At 37.7% G+C, this 19,958-nt stretch overlaps 1 protein-coding gene across 4 annotated transcripts; it reads left to right on the forward strand.

The window, feature by feature from the left end:
* Positions 1-151: 151 nt before the first annotated feature.
* On the forward strand, positions 152-19,721 carry ZDBF2 (zinc finger DBF-type containing 2). 4 transcript variants are annotated; one of them, XM_069781674.1, is made up of 8 exons: positions 152-240; positions 3,503-3,614; positions 4,186-4,237; positions 4,780-4,831; positions 5,446-5,551; positions 6,356-6,483; positions 12,297-15,036; positions 15,172-19,721. In XM_069781674.1, the coding sequence occupies exons 2-7, from the start codon at positions 3,591-3,593 to the stop codon at positions 15,007-15,009; spliced, it is 3,075 nt and encodes a 1,024-aa protein (XP_069637775.1). In that variant the 5' UTR covers positions 152-240; positions 3,503-3,590; the 3' UTR covers positions 15,010-15,036; positions 15,172-19,721. The 4 variants fall into 4 exon arrangements, with proteins under 4 accessions (XP_069637775.1, XP_069637773.1, XP_009915035.2 ...); XM_069781672.1 differs by having other exon boundaries at positions 12,297-19,721; XM_009916733.2 differs by lacking the exon at positions 152-240 and adding an exon at positions 479-713 and having other exon boundaries at positions 12,297-19,721.
* Positions 19,722-19,958: the final 237 nt, after the last annotated feature.

Here is a 19,958-nt window from a genome sequence, read left to right on the forward strand (position 1 = left end):
CCGGGGACAGGGGCGCGCAGGGGCCCGAGCGGGCGGGGAGAGACGCTGAAGGGAAGCGGGTGCCCGAAGGCGGGCGGGCGGCGGCGGCGCAGCCCCTCAGGCTTGGGCGGGAAACGGCAGGTCGCACCCACAGCGCGGCCCTCTGCTCCGCCCCCGCCGCGCCGACCCGGAGCAGGAAGCAGCGGCTGGCGTCCCTTGACCCCAGCATGGCACGGAAGAGCTCGCGGGGAAGTGATGGAGGTGAGACGGCCCCGGGGAGGGAGCCGGGCGGCGGGAGCCGGGGGAATGCTGCGCGGCCGGGCCGGGCCGGGCCGGGCCGGGCGGGGCGAAGGGGGCCGGCTGGGAGCGGGAGGGGCCGTTGGGGCGGGGTCCGCGCGCTGCTCGGTGAAGCTTTTGCGCGCGCCGCCAGCTTCCCTTCAGCCTCCTCCGCGGCGGGGAGCCTCTTCGGCGGGGGCGGGCGCCTGGGCTGTGCGCCTGGGCTGTGCGCCTGGGCTGTGCGTGGCGCCGCTCCCTCAAAACAGAGCGGGCCCTTCCCGCCTCTCGGCTAGCGGCGGGCCCCGGGAGCTGTCCGCGGCTCCGCCCCGGGCGGCGGCCGGGCGGCGAGACGTGACGAGGGGGGAACCGCGGACTCGCCTCTCGGCGCGGCGGCGCGGGGACGGCAGCTGGAGCCAGCGCTGGTGGAGTGTGGTGGTGGGGCAAAAGCAGTTCCTGAAGTAAGTTACCGCCCCCCTGTTGGTGCTAATGCTGTTGGAAGACGTAACTTTGTTGAAGGGAGGGTTTTCCCCCTTGTTTTTCTCTGTCTGCCCAGCGCAGACCTTCTCACGTGAAGGGGCAGTAGAGGTTTTCCTGCGGCGTTTGTGGAGGAGCAGTTCGGACTGGCCTTTTGGCCCCTTTTGATTTATATTTTACCTGTTGCAGTGCAAGACTGACACTGTCCGGAGAGTTTCTCTGATGCCTTTGACGCTTTTATATACTATCGAGAATGCACCACTGGTTTTTTTGTGTGCGTGTGTACATTTTGTGCCTTTTGGTTGCCTCTTTATGGATTTCTCTTGTTAAATGGGATTGTCTGAGGCTTTTCATCCTTTAGCTGCTGTACACAGAGTAATTCGGTAAAACCGAAAAGAAGCATTGGCGTTAGAGACAGCTAAAGTAGCCGGTTAGAAATTTACCACAAACATTTCTGTACGTAGCCAGTTGTTTTTATGTTTGTTACAATTTACATGATGTTTCAGTGGTAAGATGTTTATGCTAAAGCTTGTACAGATGTAATTTACTTTTTTAATCCAACAGTTTAAGAAGTTTACAGTTGGAAGTATCTTAACTGGACTAGAATGTTCCAGGCTTTGCGTGGACATCTGAAAAATTCTTTGTGGATTTATAGCTGTAGTTCCTGTTTTGGTAAAGTGAGGATTGCATTTAGGCTGCCCAGATTTTGGCAACATAAGGCATCTACATAGCAGACTTCCTTTACTTTGCTAGCCTGTGGTTTGAGCTTGACTTCAGATGGTAAGCAAGCTCTATGTAGTTCGAGTTCAGATATTTTTCGTTGTCCTGTACACTAGGGTTCTTATAAAACACTGAGATAAAGAGAATAGGTTTTTCTCTCTTGTCAGCTTTGTAACTAAGTGTCAGAGGAAGATCTTTCAGAGATGTTTTCCTGTCAGTTACCAAGTGATAGCCGGGCTTTTACAAGTTTTACCTAACACGTCCCTCCTCCAGTGAGAAAATCTGGTCCATTGAATCTCCTCGAGCTGTAGAAAGGGGACGAGGAGATCCAGGCTGGAGTAATTCAGTATAGATATTTTCACAATCCTGTCCTGTTTAAAGTTACTACACTCCTAGCTCGGTTTAAACGTGCCTGAGTCTGTGTCTCAACCTGGGGGTGTAATCTACAGAATTGTACTTGCAGGTGAGTGAACCCTCAGTAGCACACCACCATTTAAATTATTCCTTGAAATAAGGAAGTAACGAACCGTTGTAGTAGTTAACATGCAGCATACTGCAGTTGCCGCTGCCTGGCGTCTCTGAGGCGGGACTGAGTGTTTGTATATTGAGGTGCTTCAGTTCAGTTTTGCGGCAGTGGACGGGGATGAATGGGTGCGGTGCCCCCTGCTGACTGTCTGGCCGCCGTGTCAAAGGGGTGGCCGCCTCTGCGGTTGCCTCACATCTGTAGCTTTATCTTTAGAATATATATATATAAAATCTCAGGACCTAAAAAAAATCGGTAAGTTGGCCTGGAGCACATGGAACAAGTTATTTTCCATAACGCATCATTCATGAAAGATAGTCTTGTGGGTTTTTCCTTAGCTTTCTTTTGGATCCCAGCTGTGTATAGGACACTGAACAGGGTGACTGAGATCAGTTAATCTATCAAGAAAGCTTTTCTCTGTTGCCTGATGAGAAGGTTTATAAAAGCAGCTGGGTTGGTTTTTGTTTTGTGGGTTTTTTAAATATTATTACATGAATTGACACACTATGGGAAGGAGGACGAGTCTGGTGTTTTGATTGGATGGTTTGTTGGGTTTTTTTTTTTTTAATTGAGATATTAAGATATTCCTTCTGACCATAACTGCTATTTTATAATGAGCAGTGGATAGTCAGAGGAAGAGCAAAGCAAGTTTAAAGAAAACAAACAACATCTTGCATCTGTCAAAGCTGATGGTATGTAGCCTCATATAGGAGCATATTTTCTACATATATGAGAACAGGAAAGGAGAAGGGAAGGAATGATTCTTGTAAAAACAGTTCATAAAGGATAAGAAATAAAAGTAGTTGATTTGAAACTGTAATTTTGTCATCTCACAATTACATAAATGGTAAGCCAAGAGCAGATCTAAGAATTGCCAAGTCCTGAGTTTTGAGACAGGATGTGATAGTTTCACTGTGATGCTGGTGACAGTGATTGTGCAAATTATTGTGGCCTTTCTGTTTTCCTTCTGTAATGCTAGTGATAATAGTATATTATACTATAATAGTGATAATAGTATATTCATTGAGTGTATAATGATTAATTTATAAAATTATTTGAACATCTAACCTACTGTGAAATTTCCAGTTAATGTATTAATACAATTTCTAACTAGTTTATGTAACAAGCAAAATGAAACATTGTCTTTCTGAGCAGGTTCGTGAAAGATGCTCAAAATAGATTCATTTCAATTTGGTTAACATTGAGGAATTTGTTTTCTGTTATTGTAGAAGTATACTTAATTTTGAGTGCTAGCATCCAAAATGGCAACAATATTTGATACATAGGGACTGTGAGGAAAAAAGAAGGAACAAAGTTATTCCAGAAGGTATGGTTAGCATTTATGTAGGAAAGACTGTCAAAACAACTTCCATAATAAAAAAGAAGGACGTACTGCGGACTTAGAGTTTTATCCATTTTATTGACTGACGTGTTTGCAAAGTGGTACAGAAAAATTTACGTGCCTTAGGGCATGGAAAACATGCATTATTAACTCTATTTTAAAAGGCTCTTTAACTTCATTGTTGCCAGATGGGATGAGAAAAGATAAGTGTCCTGCACTGCAAATGGCCTCCTGTTCGACATTTGGTTTTTGCTAGTCTGGAGTCAGCTTTGGTGGATGAAGAAGGTTGATGCCTCTAAGGTTTGTACTAGAAAGCTGATTTTATGCTTGCAATCCATAATGTAGAAGTACTGTGTGAAATGCGGAAGCCCTTTGTGTTTGGGCACTCCATGTTGCCGCAGTCATATTTTAATTAAAAATTGTAGGATTCGGTATTGGTTTGCAGGTCTTCGAGCAATAAGGATTACTTTTCCAGCCTGGATAATTAGTTTGTGTGGTTTTTATTGGCGTACATCTTTCATCTTTATTGTAAAGGCAACTTAGGAAATTTGACAATGTTATTGGTTAATAACCTAACAGAGTCTAAGCTGTATTCATAAGTATAGTATTTGACTTCTTTAATTAGATCAGGAATTAGCCCCTTCTGTCACAGCTAATGTGCATTTTCAAATATAATATTAGGGTAATGTAGTAAAGCAGAAATTTATTTTTACAATGCAGCTTCAGTTAAGTGAAGTTTTGATCTATAGCTGAAACAATATAGTGCTTCTGAACAGCTTGGAGCTTGGACTGAAGGATGAACTTGAGCATGGGCTTTACTGTGGGTTTTTCTTATTTTTTATTCTCAGTTAATTTATTTTTTTACTTGCAGATGTTTGACAGAATCAAACCATCTGATGAAGCTTCTGCTTCTTCAGCACAAGGTGAGAAATTTAAAGTAGATGTTTTTGTTGCAGTTGTTATTTTTTTTAATGTAATAATTAACAGTAGAAGCATTAGTTCACCTTGTAGTGAACTACTACTACTTGCATACTTTGATTTCCTAAATTTCATTATGGAACTTAGATAGAAGAAGTGACTTCCGAATCATCCACAGAGTTTCCATGTAGGTGTAATTTTCTTGTCCTGTAATAAGCTGTTTAAGACATGCTACATTTCATCTCAGTGACCATGGATGTAGCAATATAAATGTAGATTGCCTAGTCTTGATCCCAGACAAATCAGTAGAAAAATTCCCACTCACCTCAACCATGAAAGAGTAAAGCTTATTTTATGAAGCTTTCAGAGGAATTTTGAGGACAAAAGGATCTCTCTCTACATGCTTTCTTGGAATTTACTAAACTTATTATCTTCCTTTAAAATAGTAGTTTTGACAAATGCAATGTAAGAGAAGTAACTAATTGCAGGCAGAACTCTATTCCATCTCTTTGATAGTCTGGTTTTTGGTTTGGTTTCCCTCCCACAGGAATTGAAAGACATGGTGCTGAAGGCTCTCTACAACAGGATAGCAATAGCAGGTAAGTTAGGTGATGACTTAACTGGCATCTAGCTTACTGCTTACACAAAGTAAAACGGGAAGAATCTGTTTTTCAATGTTACCTATTATCTTGTGTAATGGATGATAATGATGCAATATAGATCAAGTGTATGATGGAGGTCCTTTTTATCTTGTACCCACATACTATTAAAAACTGTGGGGAAGGTGCATTGTAATGCCCAAAACTACTGTGTGGGTGTCAAGATTTCTTTGTCTGTGGTCGTTTTTGTTTTTTTTTAATTTTTTTTTTTAATTTTATTTCAAAATACTAAAAAACAGAAGACTGAAAAGATGACTGCCTTTTTCTGGAGACACAGGTCTCTTCAGATTTCAGCCAGCTGGTATTAGCGTTTGTGTTAGCTGTGCCTTTAACCTGTTATTCTTTGTTCTGCATTTAAGAAAAATGTTCTTTAGTGAAATTTGCTTGGGAATACATTAAAATATGTGGTCCTACTTGCCATTACAATTCTGAAATAGAAACGTTTATCTTGCAAGTTTGTTCCAGCTGTATAATAAGATAGATATTTAGAATTTCCATGTTAAGAACATGAATTAAACAGCCCAGCATGTCTTGGTAATATTACCTTCTTTCAGTTTACGCACAAGAGGGCAAGAACATCCTCAGCCTGGAGTATCTACTGTGCAAAATAGACAAGGATACTGCAACTGTTGCCATGTACACTACAGTAATCTGGAACAGGTGAGAAGACTTCTGCATAATTCAGTAACAGATAGCAAGGAGTACCAAAAGGCTTTATCAGCTTATAAAATATCAGTCTCTACACTGAACACCCAATACTGAATGAAAAATAAATCAATTTGTGAATTGCACAGCGTATGCACCTGAGAAGAAGATACCCTTCTTATCTCTTACCCGTAAAAAGATGCTGGTGGAGTGACATGGCTACTGCTGTCTGCTTTTCTGAAGTGGCACACTGCTGTGCATTGCATCCATTAGGTTTATATCTGTGGGTGTATATATTGTAAAGTATTAGGGTTAATATGTTAGATATCAAGACTGAAGACATTTGATCAACTATTTTCTTTTCTGTTCTTTAACTCAGTCAGTCTCCTGTCTTTTTAAGACTTTTTTAATTAGAAAGATATTTTAACCTTCTATGCTTATGAAAATTCTCCTTAATTTGAGCGAATTATAGGGTGTTTACTCATATGAAGTTCAAGAATATTTTAATAGTAATTTATAATACATTTAGAGTGCTTGTACTAGTTACAAGAGAGTTGTGCACAGCTGTCAGAGCTGCTAATTTAGGTTCTAACTCAGAAAGGCATTTCAATACATTTTAGTATTATTTGAGACTCCCTAAGCATGCTTAAAAAGCTTATTGAATCAAGGCCTTGAAAGCAGAAAAGGCTGAAGATTTTTCTTTTTATTTAAATATTTTCATAGCAACAGCGTAATGTTTAACCTGGGAAGTAATTTTTAGGAACAGACCAGTGCATTAACAGTAGTATTAAACTAGTCATCTGTTTTATCTTTCACCAGCATGTTTTCAGCTCCCAGCACAGACATTTTACCACTTACTGTAGGAATCGTATGGGTACCAGTAGCTTGATGGAGCGTTTCCTGCAAGATGTTTTACAGCATCATCCCCACAGATACCATGACAACAGGTATAATACAGCTGGCTTTTGTTTTCAAATATGTATTGGTAGAATGCATGTATTAAGAGTTCTTATTTCTGTTCCACTGCTGAGCAGTAAATTTTGCCCATTTGAAGTGAAACTTTCACATTGAAGACAATGTAGAAAGGAGTGTATTTATATAAACATTGTCCAAGGATATTGCTTTTGTGTTGTCTCTGCACTTTTAAACTTTGTTTCATTACTTAAGGATTTGATACAACACTACTGATAGCAATTAAATGTGAAGACCTGAAAAAAGAAGGAATATATGTGTCAGTGGGTATAGTAGCAGACTGTACAGTCTGACATGCTTTTACAAATTCTTATAATTTGGGCTTTATAGATATTTTCTTATAATTTTGGGCTTTATATTTAGCAGTATATTTTATGGTATGTTTTGAAAGAGTCTGTAATTTTTGTTGTTGTTTGTGGATAATGTCAGGTGAATATTTATATGTTTATTTTTTCATTATCCTTGCAGTTCACACATTCAGTTAATACTTACATGAATTACATTAACTGGCCAACTTATTAATGCTCAGATTTTGAAAAATGTTTTCTTTATTTATCATGTGCATGTTTAAGAGTGATAAGAGGGATAAGATAAGTTTTTCTCTGTAGATGAAGGGAAATCAATTAAATCTCATTCCTTGTTTGTTATGTTCTGCAAGGCAGACAAAAATCCCAGTCTGAACTCAGTACAGTGTATCCTGATATACAACTGCTATAGATCTGACAAACAAGTGGAAGGGTATTTTGTCTGAAGGCAGTCATAGTGATGTTATCAGGGATGTGACAGAACAAGCTAATAGGCATGTCTATGACAAATTAGCCCAGGACATATACGCATCACTACAAATAAATAAATAAATTAATCGTTCCATCTTAAATGTAAGAATTTAATCCTTCTAGATAAGAACATCCACCATTTTTTTGCCATGGAGAAAATACAGGATTCACTTTAAGGCAACACTCAAACGAAAAGAAGCCCTCTCTTGAGGTGTCGCTAATACAAGGTTATTCCTTTGGTCAACGAAACCTGCTAACTAGGAAAAACAAGCTACTCATGTTCCTCTAAGTTGTTGGAAGAAGGAATGGAATGAGAAAAAGAATGTAGAAAATCTAGATGAAGTTGGAGGGAGAAGGGGGAGGAGTAATCCCAAATCTAAACAGAGTTTGAAGGAAGAAAAGCAAAGATGGAAAAGAAAGTGTGAATAGATTTATGTTGCGATACTGCTCTGAAAAATGACAGGAAAAAAAAGTCATGTTCTTAACTGACATCTGAGGTAAGAACTGGATTCTCTTCTTTCTTATGTAAAACACTTGGATTGATACACAGTTTCACTCAGTTCTTAAATGCCTGTTTTTACTATTTAGCTGACTTCACACAGGGGATCTTAAAAGTGTTATTTAAAAGGATGATATAAATATTTGTGAGACTTGATTTGTTTTGCAGAACCAGTATACCTAGTAGTGATGTGGAAAAAGGAAAAAATTCATCAGAGCTTTGCCTTATACTGAATTTCAAAGGATATTGGTGTTCTGCCCCTCCCCCCAGTAAAAAAAAAAAAACCACAAACCAAAAAATCATTCCTTCCTTGAAACTCTTAGTGTAGAAGTTTTTTATGTAAAGAAATAATTGAGTGTTTAAGAGAGTAAATCTTCATTCTGCTTTTGAGGTTAATTTGTAGCAAAACTGTCAGAAGTCCCTAACTGTACAGAACTGTAGTTCTATTCCCTTCACCCCAGAGACATATGCTTATAATTAATTTTATAAAATTGTATATAGGTTAAGTGAACTAGAAGCCTAGGAATTTGCTATAGTTTATCCATACCAAAATCCATTTAGTCCTATATTCAGTCTTCCAGCAGTATCCAGATGCCAGGTTTTTCACACAGAGGTGGAAGAACTCTGAAGTGAGAAAGTTAAAAGATTACTTCTACTGCCTTTGGCCTTCTCTTTAGGTCTAATTCTGATCTGTAAGATTTTGAAGTTTGAACAAAGGTGCTTTATCTCAGAGCTTAGGTGGACCAAGGATGCATGCAGCAGTAAGGCACAGCAGTTCAGCTGACAGGCATTGTTTGATCATCTGATGTATTTGATTACATGCATTCATATGATAATAGAAATTATCCTCTTTTTTTATGTTTCATTATATGAGGTTTCTCCTTTTGCTAAGTCAATCCTATAACCCTTATCTGTACTCTGATGAATTCTATCCCTTTTCTTGGATAACCAGAATTCCACTGTATTCCAAAAGATGATATGCTTTTGAGGAAAATGTTATATTTTTGGAGTACACAAGGAATATTGCAGGTTGTTTCATAAAATTTTATTTACTTTCTTTTAAAATAATGCATGTTGAGCAGGGAGGAGTATTTGCTGGTTTTTTTTTCCTCCCCCAATTATTAGTTAGCTTTTTAGTAGATTCCCAGGGACCTTAATGAAAGCCTTTTGCATATCAAAGTAGTAAATCTTTTCTTTATCTGCTCCTTTATCACTGCCTAACACATGGTCCAGAAATTAGTGAGATGCAACTTTTCCTTTTGAGAAACCTTGATGGTGACTAGATCTTATAGTCTTCCAGCTATTTTATTCTATTTTAATTGTTGTTACTTGAGCTAACTTGCCAGCTACAGCTCTAAGAGCTTTTAGTTGCTATGAAACTTTTGCGTTGCCACCTATAACTTCATTGTTTTTAAATGTTAGCAATGTATTTACCACTTTACAGTCTTCTGTAACTGTAATTATTTATAATAGAAAAGTTTTGTTGTAGCATTTTTTTCTTCAAACATTCAGCCTGTGATTGTATTCCGTATACATTGCCAGGAATAAAACTAAGCTCTGTGGCAGGTATCAGTTAAACTTCCTTTACAGTAAGGAGGTAAAATATAATTTGGCATCTCAATTATGTCATTTCTTGTTTTATTGTTTCCTTTGACCAAGACCGCCGTGTCTTCTGCAAGATTCCTGCTTCTGGTATGCATGAGCCATGACAGCTACTACTTTAGTTTCCTAACTTTCACTTAAATTGCATATTATTACAATATGTAAGGGTATATGCATCCACACATACTTCACTCCTACACACACACACAGTCTCCCCACACACTGTTTTTACAGATACGGGAACATGTGCATGTCTTGTACATGCTTTTGAACACTGTGTAAAATTATAATAAGTTAGATAGGCACGGTGGCCTTTATATTCTAGCCTCTGGAAAGTAAACAAAGGTAAAATTTTGCAACATGAATTTTTCAGTATTTAGCATTTGGACTCATGAAAAACCTGGACTTGACTTTACCTGTGGAACCACAGGTAGTGAGTCTGTAATAACAAACATCTTTTTCTGGGTGTGTGTTAATACAACTTGCACCATTAGTTCAGATCAAGTATTGGCAGTCAATATTTGATGTGTACATCACTTTAGTGAATGAAGGATAATATGGTAATAGCCAAAGTAAAATGTAAGTTGCTTCATTATGAAGAGCATGCAGTGCTTTATCACTTTTTATGTAGCCAATGTGATTTCTGTTACTTGTTGCAGTGATTGGAGGAGACATTGATCTACAGGATGTTCATAAGACTGCCCTTGTGTTTACCTGGAAGGCTTTTTTTTGTTTGATGGACAGTGCTTCAGTCCTTGCACTGTGAAATACCTTGTAGGTCTTGGTCTTCTGATAACTTTCATTTCCATGCTATTTTGCATAAAAAATTTGGTTTATTTATGGCTGTTAGTGACTCTCGTTCTTCTCACATGACCTCAGTAAATAGGGTTTTCAGCACTCATGATACTTAATATTCTGTGAGGCAGTCTGGGAGCTGTTAGTAATTATTTTTGAGAGGCCACAGATAATGTGTGATGTTTTAGAAGGACTGAGAAAAAACAAATGTAGCGATTGTCAGTTATCAGTAGGGGCAGAGAGAGGATCTGTTTATAGACTTCTTTGCTTGAATTACAGTGTTTCCCTGAGAACTGAATAACCAAACTGTTCATAAGAATCTAGAAGACAATGAAGTGATGAGGAATGGTTACTGCTGATTTAGTTAAGAAAAATCACATCAGGCCATCCTAATTTCCTTCTTTGACAGGGTAACAGACCTTGTCAATACAGGAGAATCATCTGTCTTGGTACCATCTGTCATGTTGCATCTATCATACCACCTCTCAAAAGCCCAGCTTTTGGCATGTTCTTGTATAAGGTCTATAAGCAAGCTAAGGAAAATGCGGGGATTAAATGGTGATGAAATGAATATGTGGCTGGCTGGGTAACTGTTTTCTTAATTGCTAGTGGCTCAGAGAGAGAGAGAGGGAAAACAAAATCTAATGGTGGATCATGAGCCCTATTACTGAGCCCTCTCCTGAGGTTTAAAGTAGATGCTTTCAAGTATGAGTTATTGGGGGGGTGGGGAGTATTGTTTGTTTGGTTTGGGGGTGGTCCTTATGAGGTAAGCTTTTCTGGACTAAGTCTTGTTAACTCTGTAGAGCTCAAATGTCAGTTTTAATTTTTTATTTTTTTTTTAAAACATTGGCCAAACCTATCATTTTTTTCAAGTACAAAACAGTTCTTCCAAGCTGAGAATTCTTCTTTTATCTGTCATGTCTCAGTAAAAGGCTGAGACATAGCTATATTCAGATAAGTTCTCTTGTAATTGTTTTTTCAGTGTGAAGTAGCTAGTTAGAAATACTTACTACATGTTTGCTTGATATCAGCTGGCTTTATTAATAACTAATGTCTGAGTACTTCAAGGACTTCTGCACATGTTGATTGATTTTTAACTTTCAATAAATGTGGAAGCTGAATGTTTATAACCAAGGAAATTACAATAACATTTATTCATATACTTCTGTTAGCAGGTGAATGCACCATAAGAGGTGCATGACTGTCTGCCGTGTTGTATTAAAGGAAGCATCCATTTGGGTCTCGCAAGGTCTGGTTATAACTTTCAAATGAAACATAATATTCTCTCTTCAGTTATATTTACTTTTTTTAAAATTATTTTCATTGGATTTGCTCAGCTGTTACACATTGAAGCCTTGTTGATTCCTGTGTTGTGTAAGAGAAATTAGTCCATATCTGCCTGTTCTGTTAATTCTGCAAGACATAAACACTTGTATTTCAGGCAGTCCTAAAGACAGAACTGCCAGTTACAGAATATATAAAAATCTGCTGCTGTCACAGTGAGGCTGAACAATCATAACTTGGCTTCTTATAGAAGTGAGCCAGAAGCTGTGGTATGTCTGTGAGAAACAGTAAGTACGGAATTCCTTGGCAACATGTGCAGAGTTCCTATCAGACAGCCATGTTTTGTAGGGAAAGGGGCATTTATACTCAATAGTATTTTTACACTGTGCCATATTTTAATGTTCCATTTCTCTACAAAAGCTCAGTATTAATTAGTGATAGTTTTACCAGTGAAATAACCTCTTTATAAGCTCACAGCTTCAAACAAAGGAAATACCTTTACTTTTTCTTGCTTTGCTCTATTTATAAAAGGATTGTAATGTGTGTTTGGCCATTCTTAATGGGTGGTTGCATGAAGAGGGTAACTGACTAATGCCCAGATTGTTATCTTTAGCTTTGTGGAACGTTCCCCCATCCCCCTCTGCTCTTTTTAAAAATGGAGTATCTCTGCTAAAGTAGCAGAACTAGTAACTTGAGTTTGTCAATTAGGTGTGATGCACTCTAGGTAATTACTTTTTTTTTTTTTTTTTTTTTAAAGAGACACTATTGATGTAAATATGCTTGAGATTTTTCAAGTATCTATATAAGGTGGTTTTTTTTCCCTCCGCTTTAGACCAAGCTATGATGACATGCCACTCCCTGTCACTCCAGAGGCTGCTAGGATTGCTTGCCTGTCCCCAGAAGAGATGGAGAAAAAGAGGAACAGAGACAGACAGGAGATTTCCAGCCAAGACCAGGAGTCCGTTGGTGAAATACTCTCTTCTGCTCCGTGCCTGTCTGATGAGGGCACAAAGAAAACTTTGGTAACACAAGCATTTATTCAAAAACAAGAAAGAAGGCAGGAACATGTTGTAAGAATATCCCAGCAGTCTACAGGCATTTGTAGCAATGAGAAATGCAATACCCCGAAAGATGCACAGATTGCAAATCATAGCCATGAAAGCCAGTTTATAGCTGTGAGCCCTGTACCTCAGCGTTTTTCTGTCAGTGCTTTAATCCATAGTTCTTCTGTTAATCCTAAACCAGGAAAAAACGTTAGGAATTCGGCAGCATCAAATCTGATTCCGCATAGTGGATGTGATAAAACGGGAATGGAGGTATGCAATAGTGATGTGTTATTGAACCCATGCTTGAATCCTGCTCCAGCACTGGTTCACCCAAAATGCCCTTCAGTTTCTCATCAGAAACCTATGTGCAGCCACAGCAATTCTTTATGTATTACCTCAGGTCAATCTCTCTCAAAACGAGGTGGTTTACGAACTCAGGATGAAACTTTACTGTCTGATTTCCATCTCAGGGATACTGTGGGTATCAGCAGCTCCCTAGATCTTGGGACATCCCCACAACTAGCAAGATGCAAAAATGTGAAGACAAACAGAGGTGATGAAAGTTCAGTGGATGAAACTATTGAAGATGTTATTTTGAAATACTGCCATGGAACTACATCTGAAGAAACTCATTTCAAAGAAGAGAATAATCCCTGTTTAACTTTTTCATCACTTCTGGACCATACTAATTTAGAGGGTTCTGAAATGAGTTTTGACTGTGATGTACCTATTCAGGCAGGAACAGACTTACCCAAGGCAGCTATAAAAGGTATAGAAGTCCTAAAAGAGGTCCAAGTAAGTTTGCAAGATAAAGACTATGGAACACAGCTCTCTTCTGTTTTAAAAAGTGAGTCAGTAGAGAAAACAAAAGTAGTGAAACAGGATGTTGTAGCTCATACTGAAGAACCGGTTCTTCCAGCTCTGCCTCATGTGCCTCCTTCTTTTGTGGGAAAGACTTGGTCTCAAATAATGTATGAAGATGATATAAAAATTGAAAAACTTGTGCGTGATTTCAGGGAAGGTCGTTTTCGCTGCTACTTTGACAGTGAATCCACAGCCAACTGTACAGGAAAGAGAATGAAGAAAAAAAAGCAGAAGGATGAAAAAAAGAACAATATTGTTGAGGGTAATGGAACAGAAAGTGCATCAGCTAAAGCATTGCCAGAATTTAATGATGCCTTAAGTGGTGGCTCTGATTTTGGTAACAACCTATCTTTAGCCTCAGATACACTATGCAACCCACAAATTCTTAAAATGCCTAGGAAAAGGACATGGCGCCTGGCTTCAAGATGCCAGGTGGTTAAAGTCAGCCATGGCACCCAAACAAGTCTATTGAACTACCCTGTAGCAAAAAGAAAAATGTCTAGAAGGGAATCTGATCCAGCTGATCAGAAAGCAAGCATCGTGTGGCCGGAGAATGAAAAAACTCCAAACATGAAAACTAGACTATGTGCCCTTAAACTTCCTGAGTCCTATAGGAAGATTATGAGTCCTGTACAGCCCAAGACAGTGGTGTATGTACTTTCGTGCCCAGAGATAAAACAGTGTAAAGGTAAACCTATAGATATTCCCAAAATGAGGAAAAATTGTAACTCCACAGATAGCAAGGACTCTGTAAGGTATAAATACAAACAGTGTTCTTTTAAGTATTATGACCCACTAACAAATCGAATTTTGAAAATGCCTCCAAAGAGTACAGTTGGAGAAAAAGCCAAAAAGCCCTCCCATGTTCGACAGCTTTTCAGAAGTCTCAGCTTTGATGCAAACATGAGGAAACTAGCTGATGCACAGAGAGAAAGCACGCCATCAAAGTCAATGAATTGGTCAGACTTCTATAGTTCATCTTCAGCATCTTTCCTGCCAGATCCAGGTAAAGGGAATGATGCAGCCTCAAGCCAAAAGGCAGATGGATCTTCTGTTTCCACGGAAAGAACAGATTGTTGGGTATCTGGTCACTCTGAGAACTCAAAACACCTGATCATTTCACCTTTGAGCTCTCACCAGTCTGTGGTAGAAGGAGATGTTAGATTAACTCCATTTAACAGTAGAGTTACCAAAACTCCTCTGACCTCTATCAGGAGTGAGCGGTTAGAGAGGGAGAATCCAAAGGCAATATGGAAGAGAAAAGAAAGCACTAATAAAGAACCAGTTTTTTCCAGAAAGGCTGCAGGACCTATGTCTGTCAGATGTACTGTTGGGAGGAGAGGAAACAGCGTAACTGCAGGCAAACAGACTCCCAGAGCTAAAAAACAGCAAAAAGAAGGGATGAGAAGGAAACTTCGTCCTCGTGCCCAGAAGTCTTCTGCTTTCTCCATCCACAGGTGCCAGACAAGGAAAACTACAGTGGGAAAGCACCGTAAGAAAGAAAAGTCTGATGCTAAAAAATTAAAGGTGAGGAGGAAACCAAAAAGGACCTTTCTGAACTCAACAGTTGTCACAGGGATTCCTGAAAAGAGGCAGAAAGTCACATCAGAATCTTTTCCCAAGAAGCCAGAGTGAGCTTCTTCCAAAGTCAGGAACTGGGAAGTAAGTGGAGATCGGGGTCACCCTAGCACTGTGAACCGACCCTCTTGAAGAATTTCTGCTGTACCCTTACTTCGAAACTGTCTTGTTCTACCAGGTGAGAGCTAGCTACCAAAAGAACTTTTTTTTTTTAAATAGCCAGCACCTGGGAAAGATTGAGGAAGAGGAAAGGGAACAAAAGGAGGTCATAGATGAAGCAGCTGAAGTGCTAGAATTGCAGAGTGTAAAGCCAGTCTAATGTGAAACAAATACAACTGTAAACTCAGCTCTTGTTCCTGGAATATGGGGACATAATGTATTGCACTGTTCTACTGTATAAAGCTGCAGAAGTTGTGCATTTGAGTTAAAAAGCACTTAGAATCCTATTTACTAGACTTCACCTGTACATTAGAAAAATGAGCTTGAATAGTATCATATTGTTTTTATGGTTTTATCAGTGCGTAATAGTGCACTAGAAGGTAAATTAGAAATTGTAGTAATTAATTGTGCCTATTCTCATTTTTTCCACATAATTCTAAAGTGCAAAAAATGACTCAGTTGTTATGCTAGAAATTAAATGAAGATACATTAATCTGGGCTGTGTATGTAGTTCATGTTTGTGTATATGCACACCTCCTTCAACACGTAATATATACTTGCCTATGGAGTGGCATTAAAATTAATACAGTATGATACAATTCAGATCAATTCAGTGCTTTCTTGAAGTGAAATATAATTGTACATGTTTTTATATTGACTTTTTTTCCCTGAAACCACGTCCAAAGCAGTTATTTTGGACAAAAAGTCACTGTGGGCTCTCGTCAAGCAATAACGGACCATGCTGGTGAGGAAATATGTCTCTCTAGGGCACTGTTCAAATAGTGGTGGCTAAAGTGAAATCTCAAATTCCAAAAGAAATATAGGCTTAGGGTTTGGGGTGGGTTTTGCTTGTTTGTTTGTTTTTCTTTTTAAATAGCTTATTGATCAAGTTTCATAGGTGAATTTCACATTCCTTAGTGGAGGGATGAAAAACTTATAATACAAACAAATGGCAGTGAGTTGTTCTAGAATCTCAACCTTAAATTGGGAGTTTCTGTGCTCTTTGATTTTTAATTGGGTGTACTATCGGTTACATTTTTACATACTATAGTTGAAACTTTCTTTTTAAACTTTCAGTAAAATATTTAAATAAAACTTAAGTAGCATCCATCTAAATGTATTAGAGTTCAAATATCTGTTTCAACAGATATTTAAATATCTCTTTTAAAATATTTAGTTGAATTAAAGTTATGTTCCATAGTGATTCATGTTTGGCCACTGATGCTCTAACTACTGTGATTTTATGGCAAAAAACCCCGTAGTGGTTTGGTTTAGTTTTTTCTTTTTCTTTTTTTTTTTTTAATAGTTATGATGACAGCTTATTTAATGTGTTTAGGAGATATAAACCCCAGTCTTGCAGATGTTTCTATGCTTTAAAATCCAAGATTAATTGTTCATTTGTATTAAGTTAAGCATATAGTTAAACATCATCACAGTCAGGGCTCTGGTTTGTAAATCCGCAATTTGGTATATTATATAATCTGTCTTACTTCAAAGGTCTTTGTAAATTCTATAGTGGTACAATGCATCTTTCAGAACACAAGAAAAACATAGAAAAGACAGGCCCTGCTCTCTCTACCATTGAGCATAATATCTGTGTGTTTTGCCCTGAAAAAAACAAAATAATTCTTGATTCATTTTCTGAAATGTCAAGGGTCACTGGTTTGGGTTGAGATAAAGGTGGACTTTTAAATGTTTTATTTTAATATACAATATCTGAAGGAAATATAAAAGCTCTCATCATAAACCACTTGTTCAAAAAATATTTGGGGGATTTTCTTAATGTATGTGTGTATTTCCCAGGATAAAGAAAAGATGTACATGTACTTAAGCCAGCTGGAAACTAAGTTCCTTTACAAGTAAAAAATGGTCTGACAGATTTTTGATTTTTTTAATTTATATTTTTTTTTAAATAAAAGTTGATTTCTGTGGATGTATTTTCCTATGGTTGTCAGTAGACACAGAACCTTATGACCATATTGCAAGTCACTGGAAAATGAAGGGTTATAATATGAGTTCTTATAGTCCTCTTAACTAATTGTGCCTGTATAATTTAGTATTTTGTCTAATATAAAAATGATTTTTTAAAGCAAAGTTTTAAACGCATGGTTTTTATAGAAAGGGTAATTTTTAGATAAAGCAAAAGAAGATTTTTAAATAAAGTATGTTTTAAAGCAAAGCTTTAAATTAACTCTATAGAGAAGTCCCATTCTAACATATTTTTATGATACAAGAATGTTTTCCTATCTAACTTCTTCCATCTTATTTTTCACAGTATTGTACACATGAAGAGCATGAATTGTTTTGTGTGTGAATAAGGCTTAATGCACATTGTACTTTAAGATCACTAGTGCATATTTGTTTACAGCCAAAAATACTGTTCTCCATACTTGTTCATTGCAAGCTTGTGTTCCTCCAGCACACAACTTTTCCTGGAAACCTTGAGTAGTAAAAATATCTTGAGGACTATAGAATGACTAATATTTTTAGTCTGTAATGTCTTTTTTTTTTTTTTTTGTAAATAGTAGACCCCCTTGTCAGGGTTGGGTTTTTAAAAATAAAAATGTATTATATTTAAATAAAATTGTAAGTAACTATATATTTTCCTTAAAAACAAAACAAACAAAAAAAAAAAACCAACCAAAAAAGTATGAAATGTAACAATTTTTATAAAAAAAAAATAAGACTTGGGTTACAAGTCTGGAAACATTTCTGTGGTTGACTGTCAAAATAAGATTTGCTGTAAGCTTGGATGTTATTCTGTGCCTCACTTCTGACTGTTTAGAAACTTCTGTGCGTGCTCAATGACTAGTAGAAAAAAGGAGAGACTGTGATATGAGAAGTAAATGTAGAAACTGCTTTGGAAAGAGACTTGAAGATATGTGCAAAACGTAAAAAAATGTAGAGATACTCAATATCACGTGCATGAGGGGGAAAAGAGAAGTTTTCTGGGGTCTTGAGGAATTAGTCAAACACTTCCCTATTACATAAATGATACAGATTCTGCTACCATTCTTGAATAGCATGTTGTTTCATTAGCAGCGTGGCTGAAACTTTGAAACATGATTGTGAAGTCTACACCAATGGAAAACTTCAGAGCTGAAATACTTTCTCACTGAAATTGATGGGAGGGTTGGGGGGGGTATTTGGTTTTTTGGGGTTTTAACATTACTGGACAAAGATGGTTCAGTATGTTTGCATGTCTTAATCTAGAGAAGCAAGAAAAGATAACTGGATTAAAGAGGAATAAAGTAATGCTTTTTGACTCTAATTCGCAGCAGAGAGGTACAGGATATTTTATAGTAGCTGAGAAAAATATTACTGTTTCTTCTTCTATGCATATGTGATTTCGACCTTCTGCAAGTTCATACTTACGGTTTTTATACAGTTCATAATTTTAAGTCTCTCCTCCCTCAAAGTACTCATTCAACCTTTTAAAACAATCTCATTCTAAGCAGCTTGATTGTTATTATTCACTTGTATTGTGAACCTGGAGTGTGACCCAGACTCATGCTGTGCCAGGTGCTAACCAAACATAGAATAGCAAGTCCCCAAAACATTAGATGTTTGAAGCTTGCACCTAGCACTTCTTCAGTTCCTTTTCTCATACAATCTTTTGCTTTCTAGTTCTTTCTGACAAGTTTGCATCCATTTCTTTTAATTGTAGTATGAAAGTTCTCCTCTCAGACTTGGATAAAATGAGGTATTTAGTTGTATTTATAATGAGACTATGACTTAATCTGAAGATGTGTTTAAATTTCATGCTAAATTTGTGCCCAAATGAGAATATGTGTTTTTGTGGTTTTCGTGTTCTCGTAATTGGAAATGTATTTTGCAAAACTCTTGCTTGGTGCTGTAATTTTTTTATCTGCTTCTCTGTCTCTACTGTCTGTGGTCATTTGACGCAATGTGAGTTTGTAAGAATACAGTGGTATTACCAAACTTGTCCAGTGCTATTGCTGGATGTTCTTTCTTTGTGTCTTCAGCTCATTTAATTTCGATTTATTGTCTCCATGTTTTTCCTCGGTCATGCATTTGGAAGTTTTTTTTAATGTTGTGAAGAGCTAAATTACAGGACAGGATATTCTGTTTGGAAGTAAATCAGTGACAGGTAACAGAAACTGATGGTGTCCTGATCTGAAGTGCAGAGGACAAGGTGGCATATGTGCTCCTGTGCTTGGGAGTCTGCTTACTTCACTGAGTAGTGCAAAACGGGAGTGGGATGATGATTCTTGATTTCTTTAGCTGTCTTCCTTTCTCTTTCCCCTAGAGTAACTCTGCCTGAGAATGGAGTAATCTGAATTCACACTTATTCTGGAAATAGAACAGTGTTTCAACTGTTGATGTTTTGGGGACACATAAGAAAAGTAAAATGTATCTCACTTGCTAATGCAATTAAAATTTCAGAGTTTTTGTCTTTAATGATATATCTGCTATGAATCACAGCATTGCTGATAATTTTTTTCAGAAAACTTTGTAGTAGCATAGGTCTGAGCATGCCCAGAAGCAAAGGTTTTGTTCCTTGTTTGCTTATGTTTTCCAGTTATGAGCTTATTCATTCCTTCAGCAGAAAAAAATCTTGTTTTAATAAAATAAAGACTGAATTTGCATTTTTGTAGTTTCTTTATTCTTGAAGTGGAATTTAACTTGAAACTATTTGCTATAATTTGTTGTGGAAAGAACACCATAGAATGCTATGGAATAAGCTACTATGAAGAAGGCCAGTCATCACTTAAACAGCTGTTCACAACTGTACGATATCTTGACCCAGTGAAGTCGTCTGTTGACTTCAGTGAAGCCAAGATTCATCCCATCCTGTGGCAACTGAAGCAATGACATCCTAGGAT

This window comes from Haliaeetus albicilla, chromosome 4, assembly GCF_947461875.1.
Source record: "Haliaeetus albicilla chromosome 4, bHalAlb1.1, whole genome shotgun sequence".
In the NCBI taxonomy this organism is placed as follows: domain Eukaryota; kingdom Metazoa; phylum Chordata; class Aves; order Accipitriformes; family Accipitridae; genus Haliaeetus; species Haliaeetus albicilla.

Bases quoted from the DNA above. Each gene is read 5' to 3' on its own strand.
- ZDBF2 (XM_069781672.1), top strand. From the start codon at position 3,591: ATGAAGAAGGTTGATGCCTCTAAG. The intron at 4,238-4,779 runs GTGAGAAATTTA...TCCCTCCCACAG, and splicing joins TTCTGCTTCTTCAGCACAAG to GAATTGAAAGACATGGTGCT. The intron at 4,832-5,445 runs GTAAGTTAGGTG...ACCTTCTTTCAG, and splicing joins CAACAGGATAGCAATAGCAG to TTTACGCACAAGAGGGCAAG.